The 20,659-nt window shown below is 46.0% G+C and overlaps 1 protein-coding gene across 1 annotated transcript in view; it reads left to right on the top strand.

Moving 5' to 3' along the window:
* The first annotated feature begins 9,982 nt into the window (after positions 1-9,982).
* Positions 9,983-20,659, top strand: part of Tgfbi (transforming growth factor beta induced) — a 33,870-nt gene continuing 23,193 nt past the window's right edge. Inside the window, exons 1-2 of the mRNA XM_005333199.4 lie at positions 9,983-10,254; positions 15,111-15,209. Coding sequence (XP_005333256.2) covers positions 10,121-10,254; positions 15,111-15,209 — 233 coding nt within the window. The 5' untranslated portion in view covers positions 9,983-10,120. The remainder of the gene's footprint in view (positions 10,255-15,110; positions 15,210-20,659) is intronic.

Here is a 20,659-nt window from a genome sequence, read left to right as displayed (position 1 = left end):
TATTGATATTTGATCAGTAATTAAATGAGGTAATAAAGAAGGAGAAGCTTTTTTTTTTTTTCTGGGAATATGCCTTGCCAGAGTGTCGTCACCTGTGGGGCTGTGCCAAGCACCCGCCCCCCGCCCCCCCAACGTCTTTCACTTATTTCTCATACTTTTATGGTGCTTTAAGAAACAGTGACTGCTAAGTCTATGAGTCTATCCCCAATCTGAAATACATTAGGAAAGAAAACGCGCCGTCTTGCCAACCAAGGAGTCAGACAGAGGTCACTGCTTGAAATGTAGAAGGCAAAGAGGGGTCTAGGCAGTCCAAGATGAATGGTGGAAGCTGCTGGCTCCTGCTTCAGGATACTTAAGAGCCCCATAGGAGCAGAGGCCATCAATCAACACCTGGGACTGCAGGACACCCTAGGGTAAATGGCATGGGGCTGAGGAATATTCCCTTTGGGAAGCAGATGTCAGTGCTGTAGACTCCCTCAGCTATCTACCCAGGCCCTGGAGGAAAAATAGGGAGACACCTGCCACAAATTCAAAGAAGCAATCCAATCCCCCTTTTGCTCATGCTAGGTGGGTAGGATTTTTATTTTTATTTAAAATTCTAGAGTTGCCACGACAGGCAGACTCTAAAACAGCATGATTTGGAGGGAGCAGAAAGTCACCACTACCTGAGCAGAAGGAGATTTTGGTTGATTAAATAATCCCCTCTCCCAGGCCTGGGAATCACCGCCTCACTTAGATTCACTAAACTGTATATACAGAGCATTCTTCTTGTAGGCTGGGAGTGGGGACAGTAAGATTGTTGAGGATTGCCAAACAACTCGAGTTGATCTAGTCACAGGAACACCGATTTCATGGTAAATTTAAATAGTGGCTTCCAGCAGGTCAGTTACCCCAGCCACCTGGACAAAGGGCCAAATAGCAGTGGCTTTCCTCACCAAAGCTGCCTCATTCATCAGAGTGACTGCTGTGAACCTGAGAGGGTTTGCTTAATAAACATCTATGCAAAGGAGGAGGTATGAGGGTTTCAAAAAAGTAAAAATAAAAGCAAATACCTGGTCACACTGGTGCATGCCTACAATCCTGGCAGGAAGCTGGGGCAGGAGGCTCTCAGGTTGGAGGCCAGCCCAGGCAACTTGGAGAGACCCCATCTCAAAATTAAAAATAAAATTAATTGTGCTTATGGGTAGAGTACCCCTGGGATTCAATTCCCCAGCAACTAGCAGGGGAAATACGAAATTCCACTCCCTGAGAAGGGGGCATAGTGCACACTGTGGTTTGGGTGGGGCTGGAACTAGGGGCTGGGCTGGCTGCCTTTGAATGCTGACTCTGCTATTTACTAGCTTTGTCACTACTCTAGCAAATTTCTTTGCCTCCCCCTTCCCTGTTTTTCTCATCCATCAAACAGAAAAGATAACAAAACCTACCCCATAGGATTATTTCAAGGATGAAAGGACTTAATACATGAAAGTATTTAGGCTGGCACTTGATGTTGGTGAATTCTAATTATTTGTTAATGGGCTAGTATTCAGTGTGTGCACATGCATGCACATATCTTCTCTTCCTCTTCTGATTACTTCCCTGCATCATACTCAAACATATAGTCTTTCTTAATCAGCCTGGTTCAGAGGAAACTTGGAGGCTAATTTTTGCTTGTTAGAAGCAGCAATCCAAGGCCCTTAACTGTCTCCTCTGATCACTCTAAACACTTATGATTTTCACTGTAAGGCAATGTGTAGTTTGTGTAGAACTTCAGCAGTCACCCTATTCATGTCCCAGTAAAATACCAGGAGCCCCCTGGATGGAAGACTGAGGAGGAAAACACTGGGGAAGACCAGGATATGGGATGTTATAGCTAGCCCATGCTACTAGACCTACCTATAGACCCTGTCTCCCTGGCTGGGCCCAGTGCCCAAGAGCTGGGTGAGAGGAAGTAGAGAGTCCAAAGCAGTTTAAGGTAGGTATCATGGGGCACTCTCTGGATTTAATTTTATCTTTCATGCCAGGAACAAAGGGCTGATCTGGACAGTGAGCATGTTCCAAATGTTCAAACATGCAGGCAAAATGTTTGGGTCCTCATCTCACAGCTCTCCAGCCTGCACAAAATTGCCTTCTACAGCCTGGACTTGACTGTCTGAGAGTTTTTAAGATGGAGTGGATAAGAGCAAATTCTTAGGAATTTTGGGCTCAGCTATCAGATTGACTGCCATAAAACCAGCAGTCCCAGCTGCTTCAGTCTGTCTTCCTGTCTGCTCTTTGATTTTGGTACAACACTGAAACTGATAAAGGAGAAACTTTCTTTTACCTGGCTTGGAGGAATATCTAGAAAACCAGGATGTGATGTTGGGAGCACCAGTCTGAAGAATCTCTCTCCTTTTTTGCTGGGACTGCATATCCCACACTATGGACCCTGGTCCTGGGTGGTAGGAACCCAGGACCAATGTTCTTTAAGGCCCCTCAGAATCTCTGCCTGACCCACAAGGCCACACATATCAGTCTAGCCCAAGGCATGTGCTGGAATAACCCCCAAAGCTGTGCCACCAAATTATTTCATTAAGACCTCTCCTCTCTCTCCGATGGAAAAAGTGTGAATTGCACCAGAAAGAATGTAGGCTAGACCTTTCAAAACACAGACAGCCAGTCCATTGGTGGATCCATAAATGTTAACTGGGCTCTATGATGACTTATTATGAGGCTGTAAAAGAATCACAGAAGCAAGCACATGGGCTGACTGTGAGAACAGGCATTCGACTTCAAAAAGGAGAGGCTCCAATAAATGGGAAAGCCACAGAAGGGAGGCCAGCTGAGAAAACAGCAGTCCAGAAAGGTTAAGGAATCTGCCTGAGTAAAGCTGCCTAATAGCAAAGCTGGTCTTGGAGGGAGAGTATTTTATATACATATGGAAGCAAAGAGGATCCCAGAGCACTGATGCATGGGAGGGCAGTCCATGCTTGGGGACGGTAGGAGGAGGTACATGTCCTGCAGGAAACTGGCCCACACTGGCACACACAGGCAAGCAAGTGAGATGGGTCAAAAGGAGGAATTTTGGAAAGACTTAGAAGTCAGGTGCAATGGAAATAGAGCAATACATCTCAAGTTCTTTTGGTATAGGGATTATGGATGGATGATATTTTCCTGTTATCTAACCTTTTCAGTATTTACCAAGCCTTTTACAACATACGATATTCCTTATTTAAACAAGGTCAGAAAGTCAAGATGTTCATTGGGAAAAAAAAAAAACACGAAAAAGCAGGCAGAGAAGTCTAGATTTTTTCTTGTAAACAATAGAAACCATCAAGAATGTCCTAGGAGAGCTGCGTTTTGGTAGAAGTGCTTGAAGAAAATTAGCAAATGTTGTGAAAGATGGATGCCTGGGAGTGGGAGCTGATGTTAAGGAGACTGGTGGGGGGTTAAGGTGATGGAGATAGGGCCATGGGGATCTGAATGTTCAAGGGCTGGGGGGAAGACAGAAATTTCTAGGAGATACTTGGAAAGAACACTCACAGCATATGTGGAGGTTAGAAGCAAGGGGACGCAGAGCTGCTTGCTAGGTTTCCAGCGTTGAGCACTACCAAGGGCAAAAATGAAGAAAGGAAGAAGGGGAGCTGCTAGAGTCACGGGATTTCTGTACTTTGGAATTCATTGCTGCTGGGTGGGATCTAGTTCTCTAAGGCCTATGCCTATCTTGTAGGAGAACTCAAGGGATGCAGAGGAAGAGGTGTGAGTAATCTCTGTTCCACAGCCAACAATCACCTATGGGTATCACACTCATAAGTATTTGAGGTCAGGCAATTAAAGCTATGCCAAAAGCATTTCTGAATTCTTCTTGTTTAAGATATTTTAGCTGAGCCAAATCAAGGAAACTCTCTTGTGAAAAATCAATTTCCCTGGAAATTAAATTTGGGTTCTAACCAGCAAGCAGCGTTTGGCAAGCCCTCATTTAAAAAGCCAGAGTTTGAGGAAGTTGGGAAAGCAGCAAGACATTCAACAGAGTAAACCTAATGCCATTTCAGGGCCTGACAGCTGTTTGGTGTCTATCAACTGGGGAGCCTGAAGCTGCAGGTTTGTTTTAAGTTCTTGCTGTTACAAACCTGTCATCCATCCCTGCACCCTTTGAGGTCTTTGAAAGGAGAGAATGATGGAAGATTACTCAGATAGAACCTGATTTCCTGTTCCTGTTTAGTGCAGAGAAGACAACTAGATGTAGAGAAAAACACATCTTGACAGACATACGCATTAGGAGCTGGGCCTCAGCACAAGATGAAATTTCCTCTACGGTCATTTTACTGATGTGAATATTTGGGTGTATTTCTTTTTGACCAAATGCTACATAAATTGAATCTTATTTTACTCTCATCTGAACTCTGACTTAACGTGACTTTGTAGGACTGTGCTTCTCGAATTGTGACGTGCGTACAAGTCACCTAGGAATCTTGTAAACATTCCGTAGGCTCACACTGAATTTCTAGCAAGTTCCAGGTAGTCTTGATGCTGCTGTTTGCAGACCAAATTTTGAATGGCAAGATCATGAAAGAGTTGTGCAAAATCAAATAAAAAAAAAAATTCTCCTAACTAGTAGTATAGTCACCTCCTTAATTTTAGTAAACGAGATGTTTCTCCCCTATGTTTGTTACCTGAATGGAATAATTGCTGTGTGAAGTCCTGTCCTATGTGCTGTGCATTATACAAGGAACAGAACAAAACTTGACTCATGTACTGTTCTCATTTGGAGATGTCATGCCAAAACTCATCCTTCTTTCTTCTGAGCAAGTTCTGAATTCTAAGAGCTCTCTAAATAGCTGAGTGGTGGCAGGTAGGAAGGGCCAAGTGTCCTCTGGAAGTTATTTTGACTGTGTCATCTATCTCTACTGATGGCCAAACATCACCAGGAATTTTGGAGGCTCAGGTCCACCCCCCACAAATGCCAGCTCTCCCACTGATAGCCCTAAACTCAGTTTCTTAAGTTTCCTTTGCAGGCAACTCGTTGGAACTACTAATTCATCTTGATGTTTAAGGCCTGCTGTCATGCACTACACGGTTATTTTCTAAGACTAAACCATTTTTGGTAATCTTGTATGTGCCACAGAATGTGAAAGTAGTTATTTTTTTTTAAGTACCTGAAAAAGTCTAGTAATTATTGTTCCAAACAAGCCTCATTTTCTCCTGTTTAGATTTTCCAACATGGAAAGAAAAAAAAAATATCCTGCCCAAATGAAAGGTCTTTTATTGTGCTGTGCTGTGTTTGTCCTGGGTGATTCCAGGTCATCTGGGGATGGAGGACCCTGCTCCTCCCTCGAGCAGCATCGCTCCATCTCCAGAGAAGCAGCAGCCTGCAGTGGAAGAACATGTTTACATTTGCAGGGTTCTGCTTTTTATGGTTTTGGAGAGGGGGTAGGTGGTGGAGCGTGGGGTGGAACTTTTTTAAATATCTAAACAGTAACTGAAGTATTACTGTGATCTCTTTACTGAGCTCATGGAAAATTTCAAGTCATCGAGCATTCGTTTTACAGATGAGGGGAGTGAGGTCCAGTGAGATTACTTGACTTGCCTGGAGCCCCTCCATCTTGCTGGAGGGGAGCGAGGATTGAATGGTATGCTTCCTAGCCTCTTGCCTACAAGAGGCATCTTCCCTAGAAATGGTGATGCTGCCAGTTCTCCTGGTCCCAGGAAACATCTTCCAATATGAACCACGAGCTCGTGTCTCTTTGAGTGCCTTCCAATGTCCTAGACCAAGCATATAGTTTCAAACAGAGAAGCTTTTTGCTTTCAGTCAGTCAAATGAGCACTTTCAGATCATTGTTTCGATAGTTGCTAAAGCATCATATCTTTTCATTGAGCTCTGTATTACAGAACAGTTACCGGAGAGAGGGAATAACCATAGCAATTCAGAATGATTGACCATTGTACTTGAACTATATCATACATCCTACCCTAGAGTCCTGTGGAGTAGGCTTTATCATGGTCTCTGAGAGGCTGAATAATCCACCTAAGGCTGCATAACTAGAAAGTAGCAAGAATGGTGTTGGAACTCACGTCACCCGTCGCAAGAGTTGGCACTCAACAACTTTGCTACGCCAATGCCATTGCCTCGTCACTGGAACCTGGTTGGGGGATCCAAGCTGTAAATCTAAACTATTGTTATGGTTTGGATATGAGGAGTCCCCAGAAGCTCCTGTGTTACTGTGCAAGTGTTCAGAAGTGAAATGATGGACTTGTGAACGCTATAACCTAATCTAAATAGTTTGAAAAACTAACTGGATGATAACTATAGATAGGTGGGGTGTGGGTGGAGGAGCTGTGTAATTGAGGGTGCACCCTAAAAGGATGCATATTTCCTGAAGCCCCTTCCCTTCCTCTCTCTGCTTCCCAGTTGCCATGAGCAGAGAAGCTTTCCTCTGCTGCCCTTCTGCTGTGATGTTCTGCCTCACTTTGGGGAGTAATGGAGTCACCAAACATGGACTAAACCTCTGAAACCACGAGTCAAAATAAACTATGCCTCCTCCAAGTTGTTCTTGACAGGTATTTTGGTCACAGCGATGCAATGCTGACTAACAGAACCATGTAGCAACATTGCCAAAAGCTGCTTTCTCCCCTTTGAACACACACCCATTCTAGAAACTTCCATTTCTTGTCCTACCCTGGCCAGGACCACCCTGATGTTACTTTAACATCAGCTCATACTTGGATGCCTCACGGAGGCCACACTGTGTTTCAGACCCTCACCCTGGCCAAGCTTACCTTCACGGTTCAGAATCTTAGCTGCCATCCAACCTGATGTGCCGCGTGGGGTCATGGCCAGGGACACTTCTCTCTTTGCAGGATCCACTGGCTGAGCAGAAAGTCAGCAAATAGGATTTTTTGATGTAGAAATCACCAGTATCCCTGGAGGTTTCAAGAAAACAAAGAAAAATGATGATGAATACCATAATAAGGGAAATGATTCACAGATAAAGTAGGGCTAACTCCTAGGAGTCCAAGCCCAGAACTAATCCAGCAAGAGAAGTATCCTCCTCTCTCAGAAAGTTGCTTTAGGGAAAATCCACTTAGTGTAGACCAAACCTTGTACTCAACAGTCCTCACCAGCAAGCAGTGAATCTCACCTGGGCAGAGACAGGACAAAGGAAACATTAACCCCCATTGTGGCAGAAAACCCTAGCACTGGAACTGGACCCCATATGTAGCCAGGGGAATAAATATCTCTCTGTGGGGGAGATGGGGTAAGGTAGGAGACCAGAAGGGCATCGGGGAAGGATGTGGCTTTCCCCAAAGTCAAAGCCATTCCAGAACATCCTCTAGTCTTCATTGCAAAAGATACAGGCTAGGGTTCAAATGTTCCAGGAAACTTTTAATAGCCTTGTAATCTTTTCTTTCCTGAGTGCCAACCAAGTGCTAAAAACTACTCACTGATATGGTCCAGCCTGAATTCTGTGTACCACCTGGTAATGATGGTAGTTCTCTGAAATTCTCTTCCTCTGTGGCCTCTCTGGATTTCCCTGGACCTCTCTGTCCCTTTAGTGTTCCTTTTTCTGCCTGCCTCTCAACCTCTGTAATTTCTCCACCCTCTCTAAATCAGAAAATCCTCCCTAGATCTCTGCCAATCATCCTTTCCTCTTCTTCTCACTCTTTCTCCTCCTCTATTCCAACACATGTTCCCCACGGAGCTCATCCAGTTCATGGCTTTTGAAACCACCTCTAGTGGTGGAGACTCAAATCTGCTTCTTCAATTCTCACAGCTCTCCTGAGCTGCAGCCCAGTGAATGCAGCTGTCTCCCATCCAGTTCGTCCACCTGGAAATGTTGGTATCTTGTCACTGCCCTCATGCACTCAAATGTGAACCTTCACCAGGGCACCCTGTGGATGAATCCAGTTTCCCAGTCATGAGCCTCCCAGTTATCTCTATCCCTGTCCCTTAGTTTCCATGTCCAAAGAGCTTCCAAGTCTAGTCGGTGCTATGACTAAAGTCTTTCCTAAACCTGTCCATGCCCCTCCACTCACTCTACTCTTCTAATCAGTCCTTCAATATCTTTCTGAAGACCCCACTCTTCTTCCAGCACCTAAACCCCTCTGCTCCAGGCTCATCTTGCTTCTCATCCCTCACTCATTACCTTGCTCCCTCCCATGGCTTTGACTTCTCCTTCTCACTTATTTCTATCAGTGTTCTTGACCTTATCTTCCTCTGGCTTCTGTCCTAACTCCCCCTTCCCTTTTACACTTTTCACTCGATCACCATATCTGGCTTTGGCCATCCTGCTTTGCACAGCCAAGTCCCCAGGGACCTTTTTGTTTCTGACATAGTGGATGCTGTTGGACTCTGTCTTGTGTGCAGCATTCCTCTCTGTTAACAGCTTCCTCTTCTAGGACTCCCTCCTCCCTTGACAGCTCCACACTAGCCATTTCAGCCCACTCTACCATCAGCACTCCTTTCTCTCTTTATGGACTGCTCTGGGCCTGAGTCTCTGCTCCATCATCTGTCATCGCTTACCTCTAGCTTCACATGCTGTCACTGCAGAAGGACTCCCAGGTGTGAATCCCCATCCTGCATTCCTCACTCAGGACCCAGATCCTTATATCCAGTTGCCCAGGGAGATACTCCATCTGGGTGAAGCACAAGCACCTCAAACTCCGCGCGCCTCAATCCATTTATCCTCTCTTGGCAAACTTGCACTCCTACCAGGTCCCTCATATTAAAAATGGCACCACTCTCCACCACGATTCTCAGGCCAAAAACACCATACTCATCCTTGAGTCTCCTCCTGAGCATGTTACCTCCTAGATACCTCTCTTCCTCTCCACCTCTGCTACTGCAGTTCAAGCTCTCACAAAATCCCCTCTTGGTCACCTGATCCTCCTTCCTCCCACCTTGCCTTATCTCATCTGGTCTTACCAAATCCTGCTAATGACACCCACCGACCATGGCACTTGCTAGCTTCCCCTTTGTCTGTAGGACTCAATTTGGGGTGGGCCCTGCTACACTCCTGCCTTCCACTCCTACCCTTGATTCCAGTCCTCATGCTTCAGACAACTGGCTAACTTGAGTTTCCTAAATACATGCGTCATTTTGCCTGGCTAACTCCTTTGCACACTTCAGGCCTAAAAGTAGATGTCACCTCCTGTCCAGACCAGGTCCCTTCTCTGGACTCCCAAAGCCCAAGCTACTCCTCTGGGCCACACTGTTGGCTTGACCCAGGGATCTATCCAGCTGTGAGCTTCTTCCAAAGGACCTGGGTCTCATCCACACATCCATCTTTGTCTCCCCAGGGCTAGAGATGCCAGGTAACTGATGGGTGATTAATAAGGGGAAGGTTCAGCATTTAGTCCATTTGCATAATTACTCTGACCATTTGCTTAATTGCTCTGAGCTCCTTCAGGGCAGGAGTCTTGCCTTTTCTGTCTCTTTGAATCTTTATCTGCCACAAATGCTGCAGAGATGTTTGTTGACAGTAGATGAGTAAGGTAAGGACTCCACCCTTCCCCAAGTTTCCAAGAGCAGCTTAGCACCTAACAAAACCTGCCCGACATTTTAAGGCTTCTGTCAATCAGAAGACTTAACTCCCCATCTGTGTTTCTATTATCATGACTAGTGTGTCTGGAACGAAGAGGCCATTCTGATGGGCCATAGCATTGTGGGAATCAGCATCCTCCCCTTTCTTGCAGTGTTTGTAACCTGATCATTGAGGCATCTTTGGACTCAAGACTTGCGGCCCCTTATAGAAGAACAAAGTTTGAAGCGAGCCTCAGAGAAAGTTGCCCCTCACTCCCAGTGTCCCCACTTGCAAAAAGCCCAAGTCTCAAGGATCTGCATTCTTTGTGCTCGAGCAAAATTGACTAGGGGAGGAGACGGAGGTAGGGCATGAGGGAGGGCTGGGCAGCGCAGGAGAGAACAGAGAGGAAAGTGATCTGCTGGCAGAGGGGGCGTAGTGAGTGCGGAGCGCAGCCCCGGGCGCGCGGGTTGGGAGGCGCCAGCAGCCCGCCCTCCCCGCTCCGGGCCGGCCGGCTTCCCCGCCCCTCGCGGCCGCTCCCTGGGCTCGCGGCTTACTTAACCTGGCGCGGGCAGCGGGGCGCTCTCACTTCCCCCGGAGTGGCCCGCTCGCGCATCGTCGGTCGGTGCGAGTCCTCCCTCTCCATGGCGCTCCTCATGCGGTTGCTGGCCCTTGCCCTGGCGTTGGCCTTGGGTCCCGCCGCGACCCTGGCAGGTCCCGCCAAGTCACCTTACCAGCTGGTGCTGCAGCACAGCCAGCTCCGGGGCCGCCAGCACGGGTAAGCCGAGCGGAGGGGCGGGTCGCCAGGCTCAGAACGCACGCCGCTGGGGGCATCGAAGGGGGCAGAAAGCAAGGGACAAAGCCCGATAGAAAAGCAGGCAATGTGAAGCGCTGAGACCAGTCCTGCACTCGGTGGAGGGAGGGGGGTGCCGGATGATGGAGGGAAGCCTGCTCTGGACGCTTTGTAGGGGAAGAGGGTGGGGAGGCTGAACAGTGACCCCCTACTCAGGACAAAAGCATGGGACAGCCCACGCTTTCAGTTTTTCCATCCAGACATAGGTAGAAGGGGGCGTGTGCATCTCTCTGACCAGAATCACTATGGGAAGGTGCCCAAGGCAGCCATGCACATACCAACCCAGTCCAGTGACTCCAGACATGAGACTGGGGCTACACCAGGTGGCATAGGTGCCCCAGATTTCTGTGCACCTGGTCGTGCCCTGCACCACCATCTGGCATCAGGCAGTACTTCCCGGGCACAGAAGGGACAGTGTGGCATCTCCCCACCAAACACATAATGAAGAGCAGTATTCACCAAGCAGGGGTGGGGAAACTGAGCCCCTAGAAGACCTTCCCACTGTCCTGTGGTATGTATTGGGTCCAGGGTTGAGTTTGACCTAAAGCAAAAGTTGGGTTTGTAACTGTGGGACCTTATAACTGCAGGCATTCCTTTGAGTCACTGAAGATGTCTTTGTTTTAGGAGAGAGACTCAGGTAAAAGGTCTAACCTGATAAAGACCCAGGCACAGACCCATGCAAAGGTGGGCAACATTTCTACATCCATCCAAAGCCAAGCCATGTGGGCTTCTCACATTACCAAGCTTTACTGTGGCTTCCAGCCTACCTGTTTTCACCGACTTTTTTTTTTTTAAAACAACTTTGTAAAACTATATGTAGGTAGAGGCAGGTAAGAGTCCTCAGGGGAGGATCAGATGCTATTGAGTCTGGCAGTGACATTTCAGGCAATGCCAGCCCTTCAAGAGTCTAGCCAGATCTGTACTTAGATGAAAAGTCACTGTTGAGGGTGACAAAGTTGATTTCATAGGTCCCAGCAAAGCCTTCACTCCCATACCCAGCCATGCTCTAGGGGGTGGATATAGGCTGCCCCTTTTAGAGAGTAGTCACCCTTGTTTCCTCCATGGCTTTCTGACCTCACTTGGCCTTCCAGGTGCTCAGGGCTTTTCGGGAGAACGGCTCTTGGGGGCAAATTTGTCTTGTCTACTCTGCAAAATGAAATAAAGCCACAGCCTCAACAGGCTCCTGGAAGGAGAGCACTGAGGATGAGTTGGGGTCTTAGGGAACTGGGAGATGATCTTTGACTTAGGCCCTAGGCATAAGGGTGAGAGGGCAGGTAATAAGGACATGGAGGACATGGGGCTTCAATGTCAAAATGTGAAACTGGCATTTTTAATTTTTATTTATTTGTTTTTATTTTATTTATTTATTTTATTTTTATTTATTTTTGGTATAGAGGATTGAACCCGAGTTGCTATACCACTGAGTTCTATCCCCAGCCCTTTTATTTTTAATTTTAAGACAGGGTCTCAATGAGTTGCCAAAGCTGTCTTCAAATTTGCAATTCTCCTGCCTCAGCCTCCTGAGCCTCTGGGTTGACGGGCCTATTATTTCTCTCCAGCCCACCTTTGCTTCCTCTGCCTTTCTTGTGCTTTATTTTGATGCCACAATATGCCTGGGATTTTTCTGTTTCTTCTGCCTCTTAACCACTAAGTCAGGAGAAGATCCCCATAGTCTGCCCCGCAGCATTGTCTCCCAGAATGGCATATCTGTACACAGTGAAGGTACTGAGGGTGCTGCACAAAGAACCATCTCCACAGAAAACCCACTTCCCTTCAGAGGCCAGAAGAGACACTGACGGGATGGAAAATAGGGTTTTAAAAAAATACGGATGCTTTTTATTGAGTTTCAGATAGTAGATCAACTTCCCTGCCATACCCCTGCAGGCTAATCCTCTTGATTAACTTCTTGCAGTGCAGTTGAAAAAACCCATAGTAATCTGTCTGTGATGGGCACAGTGATCAAGAAGTCACACGAGCACTCCCTCCCCCAGTAAAATCTGGATGCACGTGTGCATGCACCATGGCAAAGTGGTTGCAGGCACACTTGCATTTACCCTGATCTAACCATCCCTTGAAAATACCACGGGACTGCCTGGCCCTGCACACATGGGTGTGGCACCCTGTGCAAATGGATAACCCTGTTCAAGTTCCAGCCCTTTATTCAAAGTGAGAACTGGTGAAAAGGGAAGAAAAACATTTCTGCCAGTTTAAGGAAATGCAGACTGCTCCATGATATGAAGGGAGAAATGGTCAGTGTTCTGCTCACGGGCTGCGCTTTCTCCCTACCACCACTTTTATGTTCAACTTCCCCACAGTACATGTTCCCATTTTACAGATGGTGAAACTACAGCTTAGTGACAGAGAGTGACTTTATCCAAACATAGAAAACTGTTGGGAGGGTGGTCTCTGTAATGTGGTCTCTTGGCTCCCAGGTTTGCCTTTTGCTATAGGGAAGGGGGGAAAATACTACTGAAAGAGAAGTTAGAAATGCAGCCACACTTCCAAATATCACAGATCAAAAATTGGAGTGATCCTCCTAAAGCACTTGGTTTTTCAAGTCCAAGTTGAACAGCAGCTCTGTTATTCTTCAGGCAGAAGGCCCAGAAATGGCTTGCTCTTTTTGATTACACTACAGCATAAATTTCTTGTGTACACAGCTCATACAGGCCTGATATGAGAAAGAGAGGGTCACAGCAGCCCCAGCCACTGTTTCTGTCACATGGGGCAGCAGCAGTGGACTCTCCCTCTGCAGAGGAATGTAGGAGCCACATCCATAAGAGGCTCATGAAGATTGGCCAAACGCCTACAGAAAGTTGCAGGGAATTCATCAACAGTAATTATTTCCTGCTTGGTCAGATAGGAGAACTTTGCAGATTATTCAACAATAAGTAGGACTTGCGGCTGGAGTGTGGCTGTCTGGGAATCTTCAGGAGTTACTTAGGGACTGTCTAACCTGTGAATCCCAGAGAGTAAACAGAGAAGCAAGGTGTTTAGAAATCTGCTGGGGGCATTTAGTGACATCCTATTGGGAGTAAGGCAGCCCTCACCTGCCCTCCTGCTGGCTTGTCACATTCTCTTCTGCCTCAGCTTTGTTCCCTATCTGGTTCTTGCATTACTTCCCTAATACTCTCTGTGCATTTGTGGACCACTCACCTCTGCTTATTGAACAAAAATGTGGACAAGGGGCTGGGGTTGTGGTAGAGAGCTTGCCTAACATGTGTGGGGCACTGGGTTCGATAAATAAATAAATAAAACAAAGGTCAATGGACAACCAAAAATAATAATAATTTTAAAATGTGGATAAGAAGTGACATGGTAAAAGAGACAGGTAAAGAAGTAAGGGTTCAGAGTGAACAATCACCCAATAACCTAAATATTTAAGAGTTGATCAAATTCTAGCAGCCCAAATAGTGGGATGGTAGGCCTAGCTTTACTGAAAAAATCAAGGTTATCCTTAAAAATATCGTGCATATGAAAGGGTACCTATGGATTACAGTTTTAAAGTCACAAAGAAATTGATGTTGAAGTAATTACCCATTCATTGGGTGACACCTAAAGCTCTCTGAGCACTGAGGTCTTGTGAAAACCCTCAGCTGTAGTTTCTTTGCTTTGTCTGATTTATGATTGAGTCAAATGGACTGTCTGCCTCCCTGTCTTCTCCCATCCTAAATGTCACCGTGCAGCCACAGCAGCCTCCTTACCCCAGGGGTTCCTAATGGCCTGAGCACTATTCTATTGGATCAGGAGATGGTACAATAGAATAAAATACCCTGCAACAAAACCCTGTGGCTCTGGAGGAGCCTTCTAGGCAAAACCCCAGGAAATTTGCACTTTGCTTTCCCAGTCATTGAGGTCTTTTTGAGCTGGGTCATGCTTTTCACCAAGTATTTTCAACAAGATTATTCCAAGCTTCTGCACCTGACCGGTTGCCAGGCTCTATCCAGAATGTCAAAGGTAGAAAGAGGCAGGACTCTTGCCTTCGAGGTTCTTTTGAGGGTAGCTGGAGAAAGGAGATATCCATCGCACATCAGCTATAGGGTTTCAGGTAACCAGCATCAAAAGGGTTGCATCCCAGGTCGGAGAATGTAAAGAAGAGTGTCACATGGGGCAGTGGAGGAAGGCTTTTGGGGAGAAGTGGAACTCAAACTGGGGTCTAAGTAATTGACAACTAAGAGTTAAGTGGGAGAACACCCCTATTTGGTGTCATGTACTACTTGCCATGTACCCTCATTCACAGTGTTGTCCTCTGGATGAGTCATCGCTGAGGAGACAGGCAGCTGGTCTAGACAATGAGTATATGTGTATGTAGAGCTGCCAGGGGGATGCTGGGGTCTTCTCCTCATGACTGCAGAGCCTGTGACAGACATTGGGATGTCAAGTTTGGGTTCAGTATGAAGTACAGATGCAGAGAATAACTGGGATGTCTTTCAAAGCTGCTTTGCTTAGGAAACATGCCACTTTGACTTTGCTATTTTTTTGGATCTATCCCATGCCATCTAAAACATTTACGATGCCTTTATTTACACTGTCCCATTGCCCATGCCAAGGATAGTTACATGAAATTATATCAATGTGTGAGATAGATAAGCAATTTTTTTGTTTGATGGAAAGCTTTCATGGGGACCAATGGGAATCTAGGTAGACAGGTCCAAAGCCTACCCCAAAATCCACCCTGCTGCCAAGACCGAAATGGCTGTCTGTCCTCCATCTGGTGAACTGGGAAGACCTACATGATGTGATGGACATGCCGACCTCACTAACACCATTGCTTTTGTTTCCAGCCCCAACGTGTGTGCTGTGCAGAAGCTCATTGGCACCAACAAGAAGTATTTCACCAACTGCAAGCAGTGGTACCAGAGGAAGATCTGTGGCAAGTCCACGTGAGTATCTGCAAATACCCAAGACCAAAGAGGCCACGTTGCACGTGTGCCAGCCACAGGTGCCCCCAGGGCTGGGCCAGCCACCTTCTAAAAGGTCAGGCTGCCTAAAGAGCCATGAAGGTGCATGTACAAACGTGTCAGAGAATGTGTTCTGGGGAGTGGCATTTTTAGGAAGCTGGCCAATTTTTTTCTGCATTTTTAAGGCTGCTGACAACACTTTAATACATCTTTCAGGGCTAGTTTGGAATTGCAAGAAGCATAAAATTGTATGTGTGTGTGTGCATGCGCGCGCACATGCATGCGTGTGTGCGTTTCCAAATCTTCACTAAATGATTCAGAAAGTCCATGGAGAGGCCACCAGCATGTCACTCTGGGAAAGAAAATCAGTTGGTGAGCTGATAGGAAAGCCCACTCTGACTCTGTTGTCCTAAGGTAAATACCTCAAAAAGATTTAGGTTGCTTAGAAATGTGCCCACAATGAGATGGTCCCCAATATTAAGATAGGCTTAGACCCTAACTTTGACAGGGTTCATTTTTAGAATACTCAGCTGTCTCCTCTGTAAAATGGAAATAATGAAACGACCTGCCTTATGGTTTTGTTAGGAGGATTAAATGAAATAATGTACATAAGAGAACAAATACGGTGCCTGGCACATAGTAACTGCTCAATAAATACTAGCTGCTATTATCTTTACAACAGAATTTGCAAATTAGACCACACAAACAGTCGGAAAAGTGACAACAGGCTATATTCCAGTGACGTTACTATAAGGCTTGTTGCTTCCTGTATAAGCACAAAGGGAGGCAGCCTTCATCCCTACTGCCCTGGTAGAAACAGTGTGAATATTCTAACAGAATTATGAGGAAATCTAATCTGTTTGGGCACTAACTGTCAGCAGTTGTCAAAGTTGGCTCTATCCTACAGATAGGAAGATGTGCTGTGCAAAACTTCCACTTGTAGGGTCCTGACCTTCCTCTCATCTGTGTAATAGGAGGATTAAGAAACTCTAAGCCACTGTCTTGGACTTCTTTCACCCTTATGGATTTTTAAATTTATTGCTTTGATGTTACTTTCAAGTAACCATCTCTTCTAATTTAATAATCAACTAAAGGAAAGGGAAATGCCCTTTCCTTAAAATGTACATGGAAATAAATATCCCAATGTGTGGCCCTGATTATGTGAGGCAATGATCAATCCTAGTCTGAATCGAGGGAAATCAGGAATCGGAACAGAGCTAGAGAGAGCTGCTTCTCCCTGGAGCCTGTCTGGGGCAGGTCTGCGGCAGCTGGCTCCCTGCCAATGAGAGTCCCACCTGAAATCTAAGAGTTGTGTGAGTTAGAAGGATACACTCTCCAGGTTCAGTGAACAGAAGCTCAGCAATAATTTTTCCAGTTTTGAACAAAAAGAGATTATGCAAATTCTATGCCTAGCCTATTCTTCCCTGTTGCCCAAATTAAATATATATATAATAATAATGCTGGGTGTGGTGGGACACACCTATAGTCCCCACAACTTGGGAGGCTGAGACAGAAAGATTGCAAATTTGAAGCCAGCTTGGGCAATTTAGTGAGACCCTGTCTCAAAATACAAAATAAAAAGAACTGGAGGTGTATCTCAGTGGTAGAGGAACCCTGGGTTCAAAAATAATAATACCACTGGCACCAACTGACTTTTTTCATATGGGTACATTATCTACTCAAACAATTAATTACTCAATTAAACACAAAGCCAGGCCCCACATAATTGCTTCTTGGAAGATAACCAAAGCACCTGTGCCAAGAGTACTTCTCCAACTCACAGCTCTCGGTTACAATGAGGCCATATTTTCATTAATTGAAGTTTCTCTAAAAATGTCATCCAATTGGGATGACAAGCTGGCCACAGGGTGGCACTTTGGATGCCCCCCTGTTGAAGCATTTGCCCGACTGGTTAACAGTAGCTTGGTAACTTTCCTCGGCAGCTCGTGGCTGACGCTGGTGGAGGATGAGTCACGTTGGCTTATTGGCTCTTACCACTCTCCTCTTTCTCTGTGCGTGTGCCAGGACAAGTCACAAGCAGTAGAGCTGCGTGTTGACAAAACACTCCCAGCAATAATCTTGCCTTCTGGGACAGGTTTGGTTTAGAGAATGTGGTGAGGAATTGGGGCAGCACCCTCACTCCAGTCAGCACAGAGGGGAGCCCGGGAATAGAGAAAGGGAAAACGAAAATCAAAGGGAAAAGATGTTCACATTCAGCTCTTGAATGTGGCTGTTGCTCTGAGTAGCTTCAGAAAAGAGGAAATGAGGAGAGAAAAACAAGAGTTGTTGTAAAATTTCATGATCCAGGACAAGACAGGCCCTTCCTGGAACATCACGTGCAGCATCAGAAAGGTGGAGCTGACTTGGAGAAGAACCAGAAAAAGCAGAGAGGAAAAGAGGAAGAGGTTGACTCAGTTCTGTTGTCCTTGAAAGCTAAGGGCAGCTTTGCGGGGAACTTGTTTATCTAAGACCCAGACCCCTGAGGGAGCTGCCATCTGACCACCATGAATTAAGTGCTGTAGGTACTGGGGGTGGGGTGCATGCTGGCTGGAATTAATGTCACTCTGGGGGCAGTAGGTCCCTCGTGCATTGAGTTGGATGAGGAACTGAGTGGGACATGGGAGCATGGTGGTTGGAGTAAAGAAAACCATCTTAGAGTGGGGCTGACACGGGCACTGGGCCTTTTCCCAGCAAGACTCAGTTGTGTTGAGATGAAAGAGCAAAATGGCCTGGGGGAGGAGGCAACACGGGTCATCAGGGGACCTAAGGCCAGAAGGAAAATTTGACCTTGAAAGCAAATGAACAACACCAAGACCCAAGCACAAGGGTGAAGGTTGTGGCATGAGTTTAAGCAGAGACACAGGACAGGCAGGTGAGGCAGGACCCTGAACCCACTTGCCTGCAACCGGGAGGCCCTGGACTCCACTTCCTGGAGGGGAGAGGACAGGCGGCACTCAGCACTGTCCTCATGTCTTCAGACAAGAGCTTTTCTGTATTTCCAAAGAGAAGAATCTGAGACTTGGACACTATATGTCAAGCCAACATATACATTTTATTACAAGAAGTAGTTGCCAGTGGGCTCCTACCTAGAGACTTGAGTACATTTTATTCCTTAGAAACTCACTTTAGCTTTTATTTCAGATCCTAAGGAGCACCAGAGTGATAACAATGGTCAATCAAAAAGGGTTATGGGAAATAGACAGCATCCTCCTCTGTGATTTCACGCCCTGGTTTGATTGGTAATAAAATTCTTACATGTGGAAGGTTGAACAAAGGTGCAAGAAATTGTGGTCAGGAGTCTGGCTGTCTCTGTACTAGTCTTCATGTGTGTGTGTGTGTGTGTGTGTGTGTGTGTGTGTGTGTGTGTGTGCAGAGAGGGAGATCTGTTTAATAGCTAAATCAGAGCAGTCGTCATAGGGATGTCGCAGACATAGCAGGGGCTCAGACATCATGAATGTGACACAGGAAGGGAGCTGGCAGGTAGGGATGGCAGCTGTCCATTCCAAAGTCTTGAAATTGTTCCATAAGCAACACATTTCACAAGTGCAGAAGCAGTTCTCTGGAGCCAAGATGGGCTGGCAGGATACTGCTGGTTTTCTAGTAGCAAGTGTTGCTTTGCCCAGGGGCTACATTGCAATACTTGTTCAGCACTGTGTTAAAGCTTAGAAATGTCACCTTTACTGAAGCCAGCCAGGACAAGGTTGAGCTTTTCCATCAGGTGGCAGGTCTGTTTTTGATAGATTTCATTCTGTACAAAGCACGCTGAGACATCTGACATGAAACTGGAGAAGAGCCAGTCTTCTCTTTTCTGTATCCCATAACTTGGTCCCAAAGGAAAAAGAGGATGGTGAGAAGCCATGTAGGCTGTCCCCAGACCCACCCCTAGCACTGTTTCATATTTCCCAAACAACCATCTAGGACCTGGTGGATGATCTGCTTCCTATCAGGGATATTGGACATACACCAAAATCACATCTGTTAAGCAGTGTTTCCTGAAGATTCTAGAACATTCTGTAAATTAGGAAGCTGCTTAGCTGATTTGAAATTTCATGCTGCTGAGAATTTATATGAACCACATACTTACTACCTAGGGCAAAAGCCCTGGGGAAAAATAGAAAAATGACCCCTAAAGATGTCCACATCCTAATCTGCAAACCTGTAAATGTGTTCCCCAGCATGGACAATGGGACTTTGCAGCTGTGGTTAAGGATCTTAAAACATATAATTTTAATAAATGTATTCATGCATTTAAAAAAAAAGGATCTTGAGAGGAGGATATTATCCTGGATTATTTGGTGAATCTAATGTAATCATAAGGGTCCTTATAAGAGGGAGGCAGCAGGTTCAGAGTCAGAGAAGATGTGGTGGAAAGTTGGGGTGATAAAACCACAAGCCAAGGCGTGCAGCAGCCTCCAGAAACTGGGAATGGAAAGGAACCGAGTTTCCAATGCTTCTGGAATGAATGCAACCTTTGATTTAGCCCCATGAGGCTGATTAGTGGCTCTAACCTCCAGAATTGTAACATAATAAATTTGTAATGTTTTAAACCACTACATTTGTGGTTATTTGTTACAGTAAGCTATGGGAAACTAATAGAAGCCTTCCACCCATGTATTATGGGGATTTATTTGTTACAATGTGACTTGATCAGTGAGCTCACTGTAGGATATTGCTTTGCCTCAAGTTATTATCCTAGCTTCCACTTTAAAGTTTACACTTGGAATGCTTTGTTTTAGAAGAAGCTAGACAACTGAGCACTTAGTTGACAGCCAGTATCCATTAAGTGCTTCTCGTATGAAAACTCATTCGCTTCTCATACTCTACGTTCTAATAGAATGTGATCATTAGCTCATTTGTAGATGGGGCGCCTGAGTCTCAGCAAGCCTACGCGTCCTGCTTAGAGTCAGCTGCTGGTAAATGGGGCAGTTCTGTCCACTCTACTGTGCTGCCCCCAGGAAGAATCAAGCCTAGCAGCTAATGTCAAAGGAGGTATACAAATGAGCATGCCTGTGGGACCTGAGTGAACTGCCCAGGTCTCTCTCTACAGCCCTGAAAACTGAGTTTGTGGGTTCCAGAGACAAAGCCTCCTCAGGATCAGAGAAGCCCTTTGGCCCAGAGTCACTCCCAATCTGGTGGCTTTGGTGATCCCTTGCTGCAAGAGGCTCCTCAACAGCCCTCATCAGATAACGGGCATGAGAACTGAGAAGACACCCAGGAGTCCCCCAAATGTCCTCACACATCGCACACAAATCACCACAATTGCATACACCCATTTTCTGAAGTCTTCATCTTAATCACTAACCAGGCTAGTGAATTCCTGGGATGCTGGAAGCCTTTGCTGGTGGAAGGTGGCTTAGAGCAATCTCTGATTTTCTATTGGGGACCTTAAGAATCAGCTCAGCTTCCTTTCCAAGGCCAGGAATGCAGAAAAA

Source organism: Ictidomys tridecemlineatus, chromosome 1 (assembly GCF_052094955.1).
Source record: "Ictidomys tridecemlineatus isolate mIctTri1 chromosome 1, mIctTri1.hap1, whole genome shotgun sequence".
Taxonomy (NCBI): domain Eukaryota; kingdom Metazoa; phylum Chordata; class Mammalia; order Rodentia; family Sciuridae; genus Ictidomys; species Ictidomys tridecemlineatus.
Note: the sequence above shows the minus strand (reverse complement) of the source record. Positions and strands in the feature narration are given on the sequence as shown.